Consider the following 18,316-nt stretch of genomic DNA (forward strand, 5'->3'; position numbering starts at 1 on the left):
AACCGCTCACCCTTATCCAGCATCTCCAGCATCTCCAGCATCTCCAGCCTCTCAAGTATCAACGCTTATCCACCCCAACTCCGAGCACCTCTGTCCTCTCTTCAACTCTTCAGTCACTCGCTCCAGCTTTCCCACCAGCCCTCTCCAATCACCAAGATGAAGGTCGCCACCATCACCTGCGCCCTGGCCTTCGCCCTCTCCGCAGCCGCCGCCCCCGAGCCCAACAAGATCCCCCCCAAGAAGACGTGCCCGACCAACGCCGTCCAGCCCGACGGCAGCCTCGGCAAGTCCTTCGTGAGCACCAGCCTGCTCGTGCCCATCGCCAAGAGCAAGCCCAACTACGCCTTCCCGGCCACCAAGTGGGCGCAGGTGACCCCCAAGGACGTCTGCACCGTCTTCAACCTCGACCTGCCCGTCGCCAAGACCCAGGGCAAGATCTGCAACCTCGTCTTCGACTTCCCGACCAAGGAGCAGGCCCCCGGCGAGTTCTACTTCAAGGGGCCCGGCACCTTCAAGTTCACCGGCTACGCCATCGGCGTCGGCGCCGTCGCCGGCCAGACGACGTACAACCGCCAGCCCGCCGCCGGCCCGAGCCCGCCGAACCCGCCCCCGACCATGACCCCGGGCCACAGCTACGTGAGTTTTTTTCCTCCCCGGCGTTTCGCCTTTTGTTTTTGGCGTCCAGATGGCTAACGTTGGCCGTCTTCTAGATCATCAACAGCGCCCCGTGCGGCATCCCGGCCGACGTGCCCGGCAGCGTGACGGTTTCCGGCAGCCTCTGCTCGCCGGACACCACCTTTTCCTTCTACCAGAGCAACGAGGGCTGCCCGCTCGGCTTCTTCGTCGTCCTGACTGATGCCTGAGCGATTTAGGCTACCGGCGAATTCCCCCTTGGCGAGTGATGACGAGTTGGGTGGGTTGTTCGAACCTCGAATTCGATAGATGATGGAGTCTGTTGGGAAGGAGTTGGAACTCGGCTGAGTGCGATTATCTATACATGGGGGACCGGGACGGCGTCTATGAACATAGGTGTGATTTTTTCAAGTATATATTGCTATTTCTATCTACAATTGATCCCAGATGCCCCTGTAAGCTCCCAGAAGATGACATTCGGGTTTGTAGACTTTTCCTTCTGGCGGTTTCTCTTTATTATCCCCTGCATAGGTACTACAGTTAAGAGCTTCCACGCGTAGTTTGGCAAGCCTAGGCAGCATCCAGATCTCGCGGATGGAGACATCAGTGCCCATTTCTGAGAGCCCGAGTCCCATGGGCTGTTTATTGGCTCAGTAAGGTTCGCAAACTGGACGTGAGCAAAGCCAGGACGCCCGTCCCGGCCACAACTTAATACTTGGTACCATAGACTGCCATGTCTAACATTCGTCGAGCTCGACTATATTTCAGTCGTAGGGAAATTCCCCAAACTGGCCTCAAGTCTACGATGGACAATGAACACAACCCATTGAATCCGGCGTTGTCGTGACATCGAATGACACCACGTCGAAGCTATGCCGATCGGCCTTGGTAGGGCTGAGCTGGATGAACAGTCCAAACTTCGAAGCTCAGATAACGTCAAAACACCAGATGAACGCCTTTTGAATTCAACAGTCGGTGTCGCAAAAAAACACCCGATTCGTCTTCGGGAAGTGTCAAAATGCACAGTTGCGTGCCAACCATGGGACGAGTCATTCAGGTGACCTGGTGTCCGTCCGTACACGCGGTCCCGTATATCCGTATTTCCGTTATTCCTCCAAGTCCGCTGCCTGTGGGACTTAGATTACCTCCGAGTTTCCACAAGACCCGGCAGACTACGAACCATCACATTCGTCCCATGCCGGAGCCGCGCGGGTAGTTAGGAAGCTACCGCCTGCGTTGGAGAACGTTGCGGAATTACCGGCCCGGATACAGTACGCCTTGATTCCGGCGGCAAAAAGTCCGATTCGAGTGTTCGGCAGCCGGCGCTGCCTCGGACTTGACTTGCGTTGCCCCGAGATGCCTTTCGCGCGTTACTGAGCTCCTCCAGTTCAGCGACATCCCGGCTCCTTTCCCTCTCATCGTTGTGAGTTTGCCAATACATCGTTTACATATCACACAAAGCATTACGTATGGGATCGGTCATCATGTTCAGAGGAGAGAGAGAGAGAGAGAGAGAGAGAGAAAGATTCAAGAAACCCACCCATATTCAGATAGTCTTTTTACTGTATAAGACACTAGGCAAAAGTGCGCAAAGCCGTCCATCTGCCAGTCGACTTCAACTTGCTTTCCAAGGTGTCTCATTATATACATCCCCAAAAAACAAAGCTGACAGACCCTCTCACAGAGGATATATGAACTGCTTGTTCTGCAGGTCCGTCAGGTCCAGCACGGCCATGTCGACCTTGACCCTGACGACCTCGCCGTCCTCGCCCACCTGCTCGACCCAGCCCTCGCGCTCGTCGTCGCTCAGGCCGGCAATGTACTCGCGCCGCTCGGCGTTGCGCCGCGCGAGGATGAAGCGAATCACCCACAGGATCAGCGGCGTGCCGACCCAGCTGACGCTGATCATGGACGCCCACGCGCCGTAGAAGCGCGGCCCGTTGCCCGCCACCCAGATCTGCGGCGACACGAGGTTGCCGACGCTGTAGCCCAGCATGAACATGACGTTGCGCGTCAGCTTCTTGGTGTACCCGGCCGCCGTCGACGTCGTCCAGCCCAGCGCGATGATGTACGTGACGCCGTACGTGCTCGCCGCCAGGATCAGCGACCCCAGCAGCGCGATCTTGGAGCCCCAGTCGATGGTCACCATGGCCACGCCGCCCGCGACGGCCGGGAGGCACCACACCGTCCCGTGCAGCGCGAGGTTCCGCGGCCACCGGCGCAGCGCGAACGTGGCGACGACGCAGCAGGCCATGCCGAAGGCGCCGCCCGCCGCCGCGACGAGCGTCGACCCGAGCGGCTTGATGCCGATGGACGTCGTGATGAGGTTCTTCTGCCCGTAGTTGAGGTTGTTGGAGTACATGAGGGTGAAGGACTGCAGCGCGAACAGCCACGAGACGGGGTCCCTCATGGTCTCGACGAACTGCTCCCGCTTGAACTGCTTCTGCTCGATGGAGCTCTGGTGCGCCCGGTGCACGCGGCGGATGACGTGCACCTTCTCCTCGAGCGTCAGGAAGCGCGCCTCGGCCGGGTTGCTCGGGTAGTCGAACCACACCCAGACGGCCAGCAGCAGCGTCAGCCCGCCCGTGACGACGTGCAGCAGCTTCCACGGCAGGACGGGCCCCGTCGTCCAGAGCAGGCCGTACGAGAGGAACCCCGTGACGAGGGGCGCCGCCTGGCAGGTGATCCAGAGGACGGGCTGCAGGAAGGACTGCTCGTGTCGGTTGAAGAACATGCCGATGGTGATCTCCATGGCCGGCACGATGACGGCCTCGGCGGCCCCGAGCGCGAGGCGCATCACCACGAGGCCGGCGTACCGCGTCGCGACGCAGTGCAGGAAGATGATGACGGACCACGCGAAGATGGTGACGGCGACGTACTTGCCGAACGGCAGCTTCTGCATCAGGTAGTGGCCGGGCCATTGGAACGCGAGGTATCCTAGGAAGAACGGGGGGACGTCAGTGGTTTAGCGCATTCGACCAAGGGGAGAGAGAGAGAGAGAGAGAGATAGAGAGAGAGTGTGTGTGTGTAAGTGAGCAGGGCATTTTCATCTTACCGACGTAGAACATGGTGTTCAGGTTGTTGTACTCGGTCTGTCTGATGCCGGTCTCTTCGAACAGCCCCAGGATCGCGGCGTACCCTAGCGTGGACTTGTCGACCTTGACGAACACTCGTGTTAGTGAATCGAGTTTCACCGAGGATGGGGGAGTCGGGGTAGAGATAACCCCCCCCTCCACCTTCCTGGGGTCAATTAACTCACAAACAGCATGATGTTGATGGCAGACAGCAGAGTCATGACGCGGAGGTAGAGCTTCCTGCGGATCTTCTTCTCCATCTCGGGAGTCAGCGGCCCGAAGTCGTCGCCATGCTGCTCGAGCAGCCGCAGCGTCACGTCGGCGTTCTTCTCCGTGACGGTCTTGCCCTTGGACTGGCTCGTCACTTGGGGACCGGCCGGCCTCTTCTCGTCGTCGGCCATGGCTGGAAGTTTAATGGGCGTGTCGACGTAGGTTGGAACTGGCACGTTATGCAACACGTTGGGAAACCGATGGCCAGCATGCATGCACGTGTGCTTCACAGAGACACCCTACCCTGCCAGGCGTCTACAGAAATCAAGTCCAACGCGGCGACTCTCCTTCAACTTATAAGACGGGCATTGCACCTAACCCAAGGGCGCGGTGGGGCCTCCCGGATGTCGTTATCAAAAGATGCAATGGGGTTTTGAAGCCGCCGCCGTCCCATCGCGGGGACGGTTGGTCGGCCAGGATCCGCCAAGCACCCAACGCGCGATGTCTCTCCGCTATCACGCAATACCCTGCGGCGACAATCCTGCCGCATCTTGCTTGGGTTCCTGCTTCCCATCGGCCACCGTCGGGGCTCTCCTGATGGTGCCATACACGAGCCTGCTCGGCTACCAGATTCTTGGTCGGAGCTGGACCCGACAATGGTCCTGGAGGGGGGAAGGGAGGGAAACACAGACTTTAGGACCGAAAAGTCGACGGTAGACAGGGGGGGGGGGTTCCGTCGTTGCTAACGAATGTGGTAACGGCAATAATTTCATTGGCTTTTTTCTTTTCTTTTCTTTTTCTTCCTTTTTCTTCCAGGGATGAGAGTCATGCAACAGCCGATTCGGGGCCTAGATGTCCTCGTAACAAACTTTGGCTAAGTAGTGTAGGGTTGGCAAAGAACAAACGACGCAAACGATGCTCCATTGCTCCCCCTCCCCCAATTCCCAACACCTCCGGCAACGCTCGGCTCGGTCAACCGGAAACACGGACCCGAGTTCTTGGACGGCCCCACCACGGCACCCCGTGTCCTCCGGCTTCGGCAGCCGGAACCAGACAAACAAACAGAACAAACACAACACACTCGGCCACGGCCACGGCCGGCTCACAGACACTGAGAATACCACTGGTTCGCGGCCTGGCAGGTATACGGGCTCGCGCAAACGCTGCACCCTCCCCATCCGCTGCCGCCGCACTGGCCCCATCTGGCCACCGTGCATCCCCCCCCGGTCGGAGCCGCGCTCGCCGTCGAAGTCGCCGGCGGCGGAGCCGAGCTCTGCGTCGTCCTCGTCGTCGTGGTTGTAGCCGTAGTAGCAGTGGTCCCAGGCTGGGTAGATCCGCCCTGTCGTTAAGAGTCAGAGCACATCGCAACCGCAAAACACAAAACGGACGACGAAGAAGAAGAAGAAGAAGAAGAACCCACCGTGATCCCGAACCACTTTAGGTCCTCCGCCCCCATCACCGGCACGCTGTGCCCGACCCCCGTCCCGTAGATCCCCTCCAGGTTCGGTCCGTACACATACTTGGTGTACTGCGCGCCCGGCGTCCCCGGCAGCGTCTGCAGCGGCGCGGCGCCGTACCCGAACACCCCCGCCCACTGCTTGACGGTCTCGTTCCAGTTGCGCGGGTACAGCGTCGTGTCGGCGCTGCCGTGGTAGATCTGCATGCGCGGCCGCGGGCCCGAGTACCCCGGGTACATGTCGAGCGCCGTCTGCGCCCACGCCTGCTGCGTCGCGACCGAGTTGCCCTGGCTGCACGTCGAGTTCCAGCCGTTGACGGTGCCCGTGTAGAAACAGCCCGCCGGCACGCCCGAGTAGGCGATCCCGGCGGCAAAGAGCTCGGGGTACGTCGCCGCCATGACGTTCTGCGTGTTTGGTGGTCAGCATGCATCCCGTCTTTCACTTTTTATCTTCTTTTCTTTGCTTTTTTTTAAATATTTGTTTTTGCATTTTCCTTCACTTTTGGCTCTTCTTCTTGACCTGTCCTGGCCTCCCCCCCCCCCGTTCCCTAGGTTCACCAGTCCCGGTAGTGAGACGAAAGCAACTTACCGTCATCATGGCCCCCGACGACGTCCCCGTCACGAACACCCTGCTGCGGTCCCCGTTGTACTTGTCGAGCGTGTACGTCACCATGTTCGCAATGGCGTTGCTGTTGCCCCCGCCGTCGTGCGTCAGCGACGCCCGCGAGCTCACGTCCCAGCACGTGCCGCTGTAGGGCGACTCCGGGTACACGACGATCAGCCCGTACGTGTCGGCGTACCCCCTGTAGGGCGTGTTGGAGAAGTACGCGCTCGCCGTCCCCGAGCAGTAGTGGATCGCGACGATGACGGGCGGGTTCGCGGCGAGGCGGTCCGGGACGTAGATGTACATCTTGGCGCCCGAGGGGTTGGCGCCGAACGAGGTGACTTGCTGGAGGGAGGCGGCGCTCGCGAGGGAGCCGAGGCCGGCGGCGGCGGCGGCGAGGAGGGAGGAGGGACGCATCTTGGGAGGCGGGGGCCCTGGGATGTCGTAGAGATGGATGGATGGATGAGGCAGTTCGAGGGTTAGAGCTGGGTGGGAACATGTAGCTCCAGGGACGAAGCGGGTATTATATACATGTCCACGCCATATCGGCAGCCATTGATGGAGGCAGCGGACGTGTTGATTCCGGGAGAGAGTAGGCTAGTGTCTGCAACCCCGCGCATGTGAAGTTCTCCGGGCCCCTCCAGACCACGATGTAACAAGATTGTACTCAAGTGAGGACCAACAAAGATGGACCTCAGCCTATTTGATCTTACAGCCGTCTGCATGTGCCCGGCCTATACGAGGGTTAAGAGGGAGGTCAAGTGTCTTCCCACCACAATCATAATTTGTGAATTGTCCTCCCCCCTTTGCCAATTTTTTGATTAATGGAGATTTCAACTCATGAGCGAGAGACCGTATTAAGTTACCCCTGATCGATTGGGAACACAGTCGAACCACGGATCGAAGCCCCTGACCTCCGGGCCCGAATCGGAAGTATTTCCCCACGAGTGGATTCATCATTCCCTCGATTCCGCCAATGGAGTCCCAGCCGAAGCCGCCTGCGGTCGAACAGTGAAAGCCCGCCGCTGTACGAAGTGAACCGTGGTCCAAAGATGCCAGGGCTGAGCGAGAGCAGGTTCAGCAAACTCGATCACAGTCTCCGACATGACATCTCGACATGGACTGCAATATGGATGGGGATGGCAATAGTACAGCTCGTCTCCTCCGAGGACGCCACGGCCGGCGCCTGTCTGCTAGCCTCCGTTGCCGTGTTGAGTCCTCGTTGCAACGTTCCCCATCATCCCGGGTGAGCGGAAGCTTGTTCAGAGGTCTCTTATAACCCAGATTCTGGGTTCCTGAGAGACGAATAGTCCCGTACCCTCCAACACATTTCACCCATTTAGCCTGAATGCGGTGGGGAGGGGCCGTTGAGCCTCTCTGCAGCTCATAGCCGAATATCACTACTGGTGCCGCATGATGGCGGAGATGCACAAGGCGGCACATTGCGGTGCCGAAGACCCGGGTCCAGAAAGAAAATGCATCCATTTTTGGTATACGCTAGATTTTTGCGGCAGATAAAAAAAAAAAAAAAGAAAGAAAGGAAGAAAAAAAAGAAGAAGAAAACGACGCCTATGCATATGCCTATTTGCCCAACGCCATGCAATGAATTTTCAACAAAAAAACCAGAACCGACGGGCAAGCAGCATCCCGCTCACCGACCGGTCCGGCTCCGCAGCGTCTTGAGCCCCGTCTTGTGCTCCGTGTGCTTGTTGCTCAGCTTCTTCTGCCTGATGAACAAACTCATGACGAGCCCCAGCCCCGCGAAGGCGACGTAGACGATGTACATGGTCCGCAGGCTCGTCAGGTAGGCACCGCGCGCGATGCGCCCCTCCTCGCCGCGCAGGTTCGCCACGACGCCGACGCTCGACGCGGCGCTCGAGCCGGATAGCATGTCGGCGAGGTCCGGCCCCAGGCGCTCCCGCAGGCGCGGGTTCTGCTTCTGCATCTCGTTGTTGAAGACGACGCCGCCGATGACGACGGAGATGGAGGTGCCCATCTGGCGGACGAAGCCAAAGGCCGAGGTGGCGGCGGCGATGTCGCGCGGCTCGACCGAGGTCTGCAGGGCGATGAGCGGGGACTGGAAGTTGGGGCCGATGCCGAGGCCGGCGACCATCTGGTAAAGGACGATCTTGACGAAGTTGCGGTCGGGCGGCAGGTCGTAGAAGAGGCCGAAGCCGAGGGTGGCGACGAACATGCCGCCGATGATGAGGTAGAGGTAGTTGCCCGTCTTGCGGATCAGCACGCCGGCGACGGCGGACATGAGGGAGAGGGAGAGCACGTAGGGCAGCAGGTAGACGCCCGACAGAAGGGACGAGACGCCCTGGACGCCCTGGAAGTAGAGGGGCAGCCAGTAGCTGCCGGAGATGAAGGCGAAGGCGTGGCAAAAGGCGGTGGCGAAGGCGGCGGCGTTGGACCAGCTGCGGAACAGGTGCATGGGGATGACGGGGTAGCGGGCGTACCTGGCCTCGTTGACGGCGAAGAGGGCGATTGTGACGATGCCGAAGACGATGAGGCAGACGACGGTGGGGGAGGTCCAGGGGTGGCTCACGCCGCCGAACTCGAGGCCGAAGAGGAACATCAGGGTGCCGCCGATGATGGTGAGGGTGCCGATCCAGTCGATGGCGCGGAGGCCCTCGAGGGCCGGTGTGCGCGGGTTGTGCAGCTTGAGGACGAAGAAGAGCACGACGATGCCGACGCCCGAGATGGGCAGGTTGATGTAGAAGCACCAGCGCCACGTCACCTGGCTCGTGAAGACGCCGCCGACAACGGGGCCGACGGCCGAGGCGACGGCCCAGACCATGCCCATGACGCCGAAGTAGACGCCGCGCTGGCGCATGGAGAAGAGGTCGCTGATGCAGATATTGACGAGCACGATGATGCCGCCGCCGCCGATACCCTGGATTGCGCGGGCGCCGATCAACATTCTAGGAAGTGGGTGTGAGTGGCCGACACCAACAATAACCCAGCAAGAGGATCGGGTGGAAAAAGAACCCGGTGAGAGTGAACTTACCCCATACTCGTGGCCAAGCCGCAGATCAACGAGCCGATCCAAAAGACGCCGACGGCGGACAGCAGCACGGGCTTCCGGCCCCAGATATCCGAGATCTTGCCCCAGGTCGGCACGAAGGCGGCGTTGGCGAGGAGGTAGGCGCTGCCGATCCAGATGTAGCCGATGTTGCTGTTGAACTCCTCGGCGATGGTGGGCACGGCGGTGGTGATGATGGTGACATCAAGGGCGGCCAGGAATAGAGCGGCGCAGAGCGAGAGCACGATGAGCAGGGTCTCGAGTTTCGTGCGGCCGGCCTCCGGGTCGTCGTCGGCGGCGGCGGCGGCAGTGGCAGTGACGGTGGTGGGAGCATGGTCCCCGGACGCCTCTTTTGTCTCGGCGGTCGTGTCACCACCAGCCGCGGCGGTGGCGTCGCCGGGATGCGCACCAGACTTGGCGGTCCCGAGATTCATGTCGTCGGCGCCGTCATGGTTGCTGCGAATGGTCTGCGAGTCGGTGCTGGTCGTCGTCGTCGTCTTCGTCGACCCACGTTCGGTCTGGGAGGCGGCCGCCGCACGTTCGATATCGTCGAGTTTTTCGTCGTCGTGGACCTCGCGCAGTTGACGTTGTGTCATTGATAAGTATAACAGGCAGGTAGGTGAAAGCTCTGTGGTGGTAATTCAAGAGAGACGGTCAGACGAAGTTATTAGTGAGATGAGCACGTTTGAATCGATCAGACAAGCCGACGACACTCGGTTCTAAGAATGAACGATGAGATTCAGCAAGCTACAATCCGACATGCGAAGACTAGTGTTGTGCCGCGTGAGCAACGAGGATGCCCGAGCTAAGGTACGATGCTAACACTGAGGAGAAGGAATCTCGTCGTCGTCATGATCGCAAAGGGAAGGGGGAGAGAGGGAAAGAGAGAGAAGACAGAAAAAAGAGAAAAAAAAAAGAAGAAAAAAAAAGAGAGACGCAGGAGGATCCGATTCCCATGACAAAGTCGATGACAAGCACCTCCACATGGGCTCCGACATGGCCCACTGGGTCCATGGCGCGTCTGCCGGGTCCTCGAAAGCGGCTAAGGTCTGCCGTCTACCACCGTCTGTCTAGCTGTACTTGTACTCCGTACCGCCTTAGGTAGCAGGGGAAATGGTGGTGTGGTGTGGTGTCCAGGAGTGCAGTGCAGTGCACCTCGTGAACTGGTAGCCGCGTTGCCGAATCGGCTAAAAAAATGGTGCTGCTGTGTTTGTTGGTGGTTTGAGACCCCCGGGAGACCACCCCGGCGAGGAGGGAGACTGGGGCAAATGCGACTTGTACGACACTAAAAGGTACATGTGAGTTGTGTAAGTACCTAGGCACCTGCTTCAGGTACCTTGTCTCGGCCCCGCATCGGCTGCTGCTGACAAAGCAGCACTGCAAGGAAAGCCCCCGCTCCGCTCACCGAGCCGAATCCCATGCTTGCCATCCGAGGGCCTACCATTCTTCCCCGGCTTGTCAGGAAACGCTTGTCATTGTCGTGCCTGTCGTCGTGCGGGCCATCGGATGACCTACTTGCCAGCCAATCGATTCCAAGTGGCAGCTCACTGGTGGGCAGAATATCTGACAAAGTAAGTTAGACAAGGCCGCAGGTGATGCGTAGAAAGCACCCGGCCGGAGACCTAAACCCGAACCCGGCCCCCCCGGAATGCCGGGCCGGATATGCTTGTCTGGATTCTCTTGCGTCTCGGTCTTTGGCGGAAACCCAAGTGAACAAGACGGACCGAGTTTGTACATCCGATGTTTCCAATCTTATAAACAGGAGAGACGTGTTGATCAGCCCGTGTGTTCATAGTCAATATTATAGTTCCAGGGAGGCTGCAGAGTGGAGTCAAACGCTCCCTCAAATAACCTCAACCCATGTGGAACTCACTCACTCACCTAAAAGCTTCACTCACAACCTAATCTCAGCCTCATCTCATCAAACCTCGTCACCACCCATCACACATAAACGCACTCACTCACGTCCTGGCTCGCTCACTCACTCACTCACCCGCCCACTCAGTCATCCACACCTCCAAGCCGTCGACCGTATCTCCTATGATGCTCCTTTCGACATCATAGTCAACCCCCACGCCCGCCATCTCATCCATGAGGCCGCTCCTCCTCCGACACACCTCGGTCACATCGCTTTCCATCAAGCACGCCCTCCTCTTCTTCCGCCCAGCCTTGTCGCCCAGCCGTCTCATCGCCACCATGTCCTCCTCCAACTCATCATCGTCACCATCATCATCACGAACCTACGCCGACGCCCTCGCTCTCCTCAACACCCTCATCCCCAACCTCAAGATCCACGCCCTCTTCGGCTCCAAACCCAAAGACCCGGAACCTCAAGATGCTACCACTACTACTACTACCACCACCACCTCCACCACCTCCACCAACCCAAAACCCCCTCCCGCCGACCCGAACCTCCTCGCCATCCCCGAGATGCGCGCCTGGCTCCTCCGCGCCGGCCTGACCCCGGACCGCCTCTCGACCCTCTCCTACATCCACGTCGCCGGCACAAAAGGGAAAGGCTCCGTCGCGGCCCTCACCACCTCCGCCCTCCTCTCCTCCCCCTCCCGCTCCGTCGCCGGCCGCGTCGGTACCTACACCTCCCCGCACCTCGTCACCCCGCGCGAGCGCATCGCCATCGACGGCCGCCCCGTCGACCAGGCCCTCTTCGCCGCCGCCTTCTTCGAGCTCTGGGACGCCCTCTCCGCCGCGCCCGCCGACGACGCCCTCGCCATCCCCGCCGGCTCCAAGCCCTTCTACTTCCGCTTCCTCACCCTCCTCGCCCTGCACCTCTTCCTCCGCGAGGGCGTCCGCTCCGTCGTGCTCGAGTGCGGCATCGGCGGCGAGTACGACGCCACCAACGCCGTCGTCCTCCCGCCCGCCTCCTCCTCCTCCTCCTCCTCCTCCTCCTCCGGCTTCAGTCCCGTCACCGCCGCCGTCGTCACCCAGCTCGGCGTCGACCACGTCGCCATGCTCGGCGACACCCCCGAGGCCATCGCCTGGCACAAGGCCGGCGTCATGAAACCCGGCGTCGCCACCTTCACGAGGTGCCTCGACGCCCAGCCCGCCGTCATGGCCGTCCTCCGCGCCCGCGCCCGCGAGATCGGCGCCGAGCTGGTCGAGGTGCCCGACGACGACGTCCGCGCCTGGTCCGGCGTGCCGGGCGCCAAGCTGCCGGGCGGCGACTTCCAGAAGAGGAACCAGGCCCTCGCCGCCCTCGCCGCGACCCGCCACCTGCAGGTCCTCGAGGCGCGAGGCGTAGACGCAGGAGCAGGACCGGGAGCGAAGACGGCAACGGTGCCGCCGCCGCCTCGGCTCCGTGACATGTCCGAGACCATCGTCGACGGGCTGCGGGAGGCGACGTTGCGCGGTCGGCACGAGGTCATCGAGCGGGCCGGCGTGTCGTGGCACCTCGACGGCGCCCACAACGCCGACAGCCTTGCCGAGGTGGCGCGCTGGATGGCGCCCGTCGTGGCCGAACGCCGCCCGGACGCCGACTTCGTGCTCGTCTTCAACCAGCAAGAGCGCGACGCCTCGGCGCTCCTCCTGGGCCTCTTGAGGGAGATGGAAGCCGCCGGCGTCGACGTCCGGTCGAGGCTGCGCAGCGCCGTCTTCACGAGGAACGACAGGGCCGGCGACGCCGAGAACGCCGACGTCGCCGTCCAGGAGAAGTGTGCCGCGGCATTCCGGGAGGCGTATCCTACCGTCGACGCCCTCGTCTGCCGGGACCTGATCGAGATGAAGAACGCCATCGACGCCGTAGCCGCCACCACCACGACGGAGGCGCAGAACATCAGAGTCCTCGTCACGGGCAGCATGTATCTCGTCGGCAACGTCATCGGCCTGCTGGAGCCGGAAGGGCTACTGTGACCATTGAATCGTGTAATGGCTGGCATAAGAATAAAATAAAAAGTCTATGAGAGTCGAACCCGCGAGGGCGTGCGCCCCCCTGTATGCCGATTTGATGTGTCCCACCCACCGTCCGTCCATCTATGCTTGCGTGCCCGTCTATCCCATCCTCATTTGTCTGTCGTCCGAGTGTGCGAGACGATTCACCTTTACAGGGCGTCCGCCCCCTCGAGAATCCCCAGCGCGCCGCCCACGAGGTGCAGGCTCCCCGTCACGAGGGCCTGCACGCTCTCGCCCTCGGCGACGCCCTCGCCCACGCCGCGGACGAGGTCCAGCGCCTCCTCGATAGTCGGCACGACGCGCACGTCGGCCGCCGGGTCCAGCTTCGCCCACCGCTCCGCGAACTGCCGCTGCACCGTCATCGCCTCGATGGCCTTGGCGTCGTACTGGTGATTGACAAAGTCTGCAATTGTCGGTCAGTCAATCACTCAGTTAACAGGTCTCTTCCCCAAACCGTCCTAGTCGGATGAAGACAGAAGAAAAGGCGACGATCGAGACTCACCCCGCTTGTACCCCGTCTGGGCATACGTGACATTCGTGCAGAACACGACCGTGTCGAACGCGCCGCTCCCATCCCCTCTCTTGACCCCCTCGTACACACCGTCTAGGAAATCGATGGCCTCGGTCCGACCTTGCTGGTTGAACACCAGCGCCCTCGGCCCCCTTCTCCCCTTTGCCGCCGTCTCGTCGGCGAACCACCGCGCCGCCACTCGCAGGCTGTCCGTAGTGTGCGCGCCGTCGACGTGCCACACGACCCGGCCCTCGTCCTTGACCTCGCACCGCCCACGCCAGACGACCTGCTCCAACCCTTCGACAAAGGCCTTTGGTAGTTTCTCGGCAGCGTCGCCACGCCGGAACCCGTCCGGGTCGACCCTCTCGAGCGCCGCCTCGGCGAGCCGGATGGCTAGGCTCGCGTTTCTCTTCTGGAACGTTGCGTCCGGCCGGATCTTGACGCCCTCGAGCCTCGGGTCGACGACCACAGTCTCCATCTCGACGCCCTTCTCCCACGCCCTGGCTTCCAGCACGTCCTGCGCCTCCGGCACCTGCTCGACAGAAAAGGCCTTGCTACCACGCTTCATGATGCCCGCCTTGTGCCACGCGATCTTGCCGACCGTGTCGCCGAGCGCAAAGACGTGGTCGATGCCCAGCGTCGTGATGCCCGTCGCCACCGGCCGCGCCACGACGTTAGTCGCGTCATACTCGCCGCCAATGCCCGTCTCGAGGATCGCCACGTCGCACCCCTCCCGCACGAAGGCGTGCAAGGCCACGAGGGTCAGGTATCGCGAGTAGATGGGCCGCGTGCCCAGCGCCACGGCGTCCTCCTCTGCCCGGCTCTCGCCCAGGCGGTCCCAGACCTCGAAGAAGTAGCGCGCGAAGAGCGCCTCGGAGAGTGGCGCGCCGTTGATGCGGATGCGCTCGCGCACGGCGATCAGGTGCGGCGAGATGAGCAAGCCGACCTTGCGCGGGACGGACGACGGGGACGCGGCGCGATGGCGCGCGAGGATCGAGTCGGTGAAGGCACACGTGCTGCCCTTGCCCTTGGTGCCGGCGACGTGGATGACGTTGAGGCGGTCGAGGTCGGGAATCTAGGAGGAGGACGAAGAGATAAGAGTTAGCTAGGTTGAGCTCGTCCAAGGAACATCCGCCACCAATACCACTGCTTCTAGTAGTACTGTCATCACCATCGCGGGGGAGGATTGTCCGTACCGAGTACCCAACGCGCGCGAGGTATGCGCGCATCTCCTTGACCGAAGCCTCGTCGGGTCGGATGCCGGCCTTACGCCTCGCCTCGATGACGGCGAAGGGCGTCTGCAGTGTGTTCAATGCGTCGACGGCATCCTGTCCGAATCATCAATCGTCAGCCCGGTGCTTCTTTCGTCGCTCTTGTTCGTTCCCCTCTACTGTAGCACGGCACACAGCGAAATATGCCCCTCCTCCGACGTCGGAGCAGCATTGTTTCCCCAAGACAGCGGGAAAAGGCGACTGACGTTATATGTCCGACCGGCGGTGGCCATCGTGCGGCAGATCAGGAATCGCGGACCGAAGAAGAGTGTGCTGGTAAGGCGCAGTACGCGGCGAGACGCATGATGCATCAAGGGTGTTTGTTCAGAGCTCTGCGCTCTCTCTCTCCCTGGGGAGGGGTTTGGCGAAATGTCCAGGGGGGGGGTCACAGTGCTGCTGCTGCTACCTACCGCAGGCAGCTAGGTAAGGCAGTGCGCCGGGTCGGTGGGGTTATATGCGGCTGGCTTCGGATCTTGAGCCGGCCGACGGCCCTGATGCTCGGCGTTGGTCCCGGCCGGGTTCCCTTCCCCTTATCCACCACCACCACTGTGATTCCCTCCCCGGCTGAGATCTACACGCAATTTGAAGGCGGACTATGGGAAAATATGGACATGCCGAGTCCACTTCTTCAGTGGCAGCATTGGAAAGCAGCACAGTAGTAGTCAAGCAAGACCTCATCAACGGTTTCATAGCATCACATCACCAAGTCCCCAATACCTAATAAAATACACTGCCTTCATTCAAGTCTATGGCTATGTCTTACACAGACCAGAGGTCTAGGCTCTCTCTCTCTCCCTCTCTCTCTCTCTTTCTCTTACTGTCTCTAAACGTCTCCTTCCAACCTCTCCAACTAGACAAAAGAAACCATTTCCGTCCATTATTCTACCTTGAGACTCTGCAGACGGGCTTCTGTCGCAATGACCTAAAACGGCTGTTAGTCACCCAACCACCAATATCATAGATGCATCATCAACCAAGGGACACAACTTACATCAAGCGCTTGCTGAACCTCGAGGACCTTCCTCACCTCGCCGAGCCAGTCTCTGCTCAGCGTCTTCGCCCAGCCCTGAAGACCATTCATCTCACGGGCGGCAGCGTCCAGGTTGCCCTCCTCCAGGAGCGTCTGCGTGCGCGTCAGGATGCTCTCAACGTCGTCGCCGTCGGCCAGACCCTGCTTCTTGAACATGACCTTGCTGAGGAGGTAGCTCGACGCGTGGCTGGCGACGCCCGCCTCCTCGGGGAGGAGGGACGCCTTGCGCACCTCGTTGGCCACTATCCGGAACCGGTCAATGAGCTGCGCCGCGTTGGAGAGGCCGCGCTGGTAGGCGGACGGGTTGATGGACGCGATCGCTGCGTTGACGACGGGGTCCTCGGCCGCAATCTCCTTGAGGGCCACGAGCTCGCGCGTAAAGGGCCTGGGGTGCGTGGCGTTCTCGAGGCTGGCGCGGACGGCATCGACGGCCACATGGAGCTGCTGCGTGCGGAGGTTGGTGTCCACCACCTCGTTCCAGCCCGTGGTGAGCTTCTCGAGCTCCGCCACGGCCGTCGACAGCTTGTCCAGCTTGCCGAGCCGGCCCTCGCGCTCCGCCTCCACGTGGTTCTGCACCTCCGAGACGAACTCCTTCTTCAGGGCGAGCGCCTGCTCCAGCAGCTGGTTGTTAAGACGCTCCTCGTTAAGCTGCTTCTCGCGCTCCAGCACGAGCTTGACGCGCTCGTCGTAGCTCGCCTTGACCTTTTGCATCTCCTCCTCAAACTCCTTCCTCCACTGCGTCTCCTGCACGACCATGGCTGACTCGACACGCGCGATGAGGTCGTTGGCGGCCTTGTCAAAGTCGGCAACCTTGGCTTGCACCTCGGAAGCCGCCTTCTCCTCGACCGATGACTTGATGGCCTTAATCTTGCTGCCCACCTTGCTCAGCTCGCCCTTGGCCTTGGAGATGGTAGGGGAATAGCGGCCGTGGGCCTTGTCGGCGTTGATGACGGTGATAATGTCGTTGAGCATGCGGACAAGGTCTTGAACCACCGGCTCGGTCGCGTCTTCGATCTTCAGAGGGTCGATCGGCGCGATGGGGGGGAATCGCGAGGGCTCATTGACCTCGGGCGCCTTGAATCCGGCCGCGTCCTCCTTCTTGACCGCGGCGGCAGGCTTAGCCTCCTTGACGGGCTCGGGCGCGGCTACGGGTGTGGGCTTGGGAGCCTCCGTCGCCGCCTTGGGCTTCTCGACCGGGTTGTTCTGCTCCTCCTTGACAGCGATGACCTTGGCAGAGGCCTTTTTGTCAACGGCGCTCGACTGGCGGCTGGCGGGCTCGCCGTTGTCGGCCACCCGCCAGGACGCGCCGCTCTGGGCGGGGATGTTGACCTGGCTGCCCGTGTCTCTTCCCTTGAGCTTGTTCGAAATGTTGGGGAACCGCTTGCGGAAGTCTGCCTCCTCGAAGTAGAGGACGGCCTGCTCGCCAAAGGGAACAAACTCGGTGAAGAAGTCGTGGAAGTTGTCATTGATGCGCGAGTACCACACGCCGCCGCCGAAGCCGACGGCCCCGAGGATGGCAAGGGTCAAGACGAGGTTCCTCAGTCGGCGGAAGAAGCCCTTCTTCTTCGGGGCAGCGTCTGCGGGCGACAGCGGCGGAGGCGCGGCAGCCTCTGTCTCGGGGACAACGGTGTTCGGGGTCGGGGGCGTGAGGGGGACGTCTTCCTTCGGGATCGACGGCTCGACGAACCGGACCTCGGGGACTTCGCTCTTCTCGGACGTGATGGTCTCTGTGGTCGGCAGGGCGGCTGGTCGGGACGGGTCAGGTTTCTTGTCGTCGGCAAAGTGTCTCCGGCGGGCGGCAGCGACCTGCCATTGGCGGCCAACGACGGCCGCCGCAGGCCTGTGGCCGAGCACCCTCACGGATCGAATCGATGTTCGCAACATGAGGGGATGCGATGGGCCGACAAGGCGTAATTGAGGGAATGGAAATTCGAGAGGTGTTTTTGGTCGAGGCAGGTCCTTTGGCTTTGGTAGGTGATGGAGCCCGGACACAAAAAAGCCAAGGGAAAAGTTCGGCTAAAACTGGGAGCTTCCTGCCATGGTCCGCTGCGAGCGCCGAGCGGCAGGAACCGGGATGGGCCAGGCCTCTCACGTCACTCGATCAGTCTCTAGTCACCCACTCGCTCACTCACTCGCTTTAGTCACTCCAGTCACCTCCTCACTTGAACCACTCACTCACTTACCAATAGCTGTCATTTCCATCACTTGGTACAGGCTCATGGCCAAGTCATCGAGTATCGTGATGATCGGGTTCGTCCGGGTACCATGTAATCAAATTATAACAACTCTACATACTACTACTCCCTTCTCGCGCAGCTACGCATCTCATGGATGAACAAACACATGACATGCTATGTCACCCTGGTCGTCATCCATCACAGCTCTCCCCCCTCTCTCTCTCATCACTGGCCCAGAATTAAACACAACGAGTACCTCGTCATACGGCACGACCTACCCGTCCTCAAACTCACATCCAAATTGACTGCCTTCTGAACAGAAAAAGAAGAGAGAAAATTTGTATACGACCCATCCTTGAGAAACAGTTGCCTCTATCGCATACTGTACATCAGAAAAATGCTGCAGGATGCTTCTCCCA

General features: G+C 60.9%; 6 protein-coding genes across 6 annotated transcripts; 2 read left to right on the forward strand and 4 right to left on the reverse strand.

The window, feature by feature from the left end:
* Positions 1-156: 156 nt before the first annotated feature.
* On the forward strand, positions 157-863 carry CH63R_05628 (Gpi anchored cell wall protein; the record flags this gene model as incomplete). The annotated part of the gene is made up of 2 exons (XM_018300603.1): positions 157-636; positions 711-863. 2 exons carry the CDS (start codon positions 157-159, stop codon positions 861-863), a joined length of 633 nt encoding a protein of 210 aa, XP_018158453.1.
* Positions 864-2,311: 1,448 nt separating this feature from the next.
* On the reverse strand, positions 2,312-4,108 carry CH63R_05629 (Major facilitator superfamily transporter; the record flags this gene model as incomplete). Its single annotated transcript, XM_018300604.1, has 3 exons — positions 2,312-3,570; positions 3,689-3,791; positions 3,893-4,108. 3 exons carry the CDS (start codon positions 4,106-4,108, stop codon positions 2,312-2,314), a joined length of 1,578 nt encoding a protein of 525 aa, XP_018158454.1.
* A 657-nt stretch (positions 4,109-4,765) lies between these two features.
* Positions 4,766-6,394, reverse strand: CH63R_05630 (PHB depolymerase family esterase; the record flags this gene model as incomplete). The annotated part of the gene is made up of 3 exons (XM_018300605.1): positions 4,766-5,256; positions 5,334-5,778; positions 5,963-6,394. 3 exons carry the CDS (start codon positions 6,392-6,394, stop codon positions 4,766-4,768), a joined length of 1,368 nt encoding a protein of 455 aa, XP_018158455.1.
* Positions 6,395-7,628: 1,234 nt separating this feature from the next.
* On the reverse strand, positions 7,629-9,598 carry CH63R_05631 (Multidrug resistance protein fnx1; the record flags this gene model as incomplete). Its single annotated transcript, XM_018300606.1, has 2 exons — positions 7,629-8,901; positions 8,988-9,598. 2 exons carry the CDS (start codon positions 9,596-9,598, stop codon positions 7,629-7,631), a joined length of 1,884 nt encoding a protein of 627 aa, XP_018158456.1.
* Positions 9,599-11,093: 1,495 nt separating this feature from the next.
* On the forward strand, positions 11,094-12,869 carry CH63R_05632 (Folylpolyglutamate synthase; the record flags this gene model as incomplete). Its single annotated transcript, XM_018300607.1, has 1 exon — positions 11,094-12,869. One exon carries the CDS (start codon positions 11,094-11,096, stop codon positions 12,867-12,869), a length of 1,776 nt encoding a protein of 591 aa, XP_018158457.1.
* Positions 12,870-13,057: 188 nt separating this feature from the next.
* CH63R_05633 (Folylpolyglutamate synthase) lies at positions 13,058-17,604 on the reverse strand (the record flags this gene model as incomplete). Its single annotated transcript, XM_018300608.1, has 4 exons — positions 13,058-13,311; positions 13,411-14,494; positions 14,616-14,747; positions 15,682-17,604. 4 exons carry the CDS (start codon positions 17,602-17,604, stop codon positions 13,058-13,060), a joined length of 3,393 nt encoding a protein of 1,130 aa, XP_018158458.1.
* Positions 17,605-18,316: the final 712 nt, after the last annotated feature.

This window comes from Colletotrichum higginsianum, chromosome 4, assembly GCF_001672515.1.
Source record: "Colletotrichum higginsianum IMI 349063 chromosome 4, whole genome shotgun sequence".
NCBI lineage: Eukaryota > Fungi > Ascomycota > Sordariomycetes > Glomerellales > Glomerellaceae > Colletotrichum > Colletotrichum higginsianum.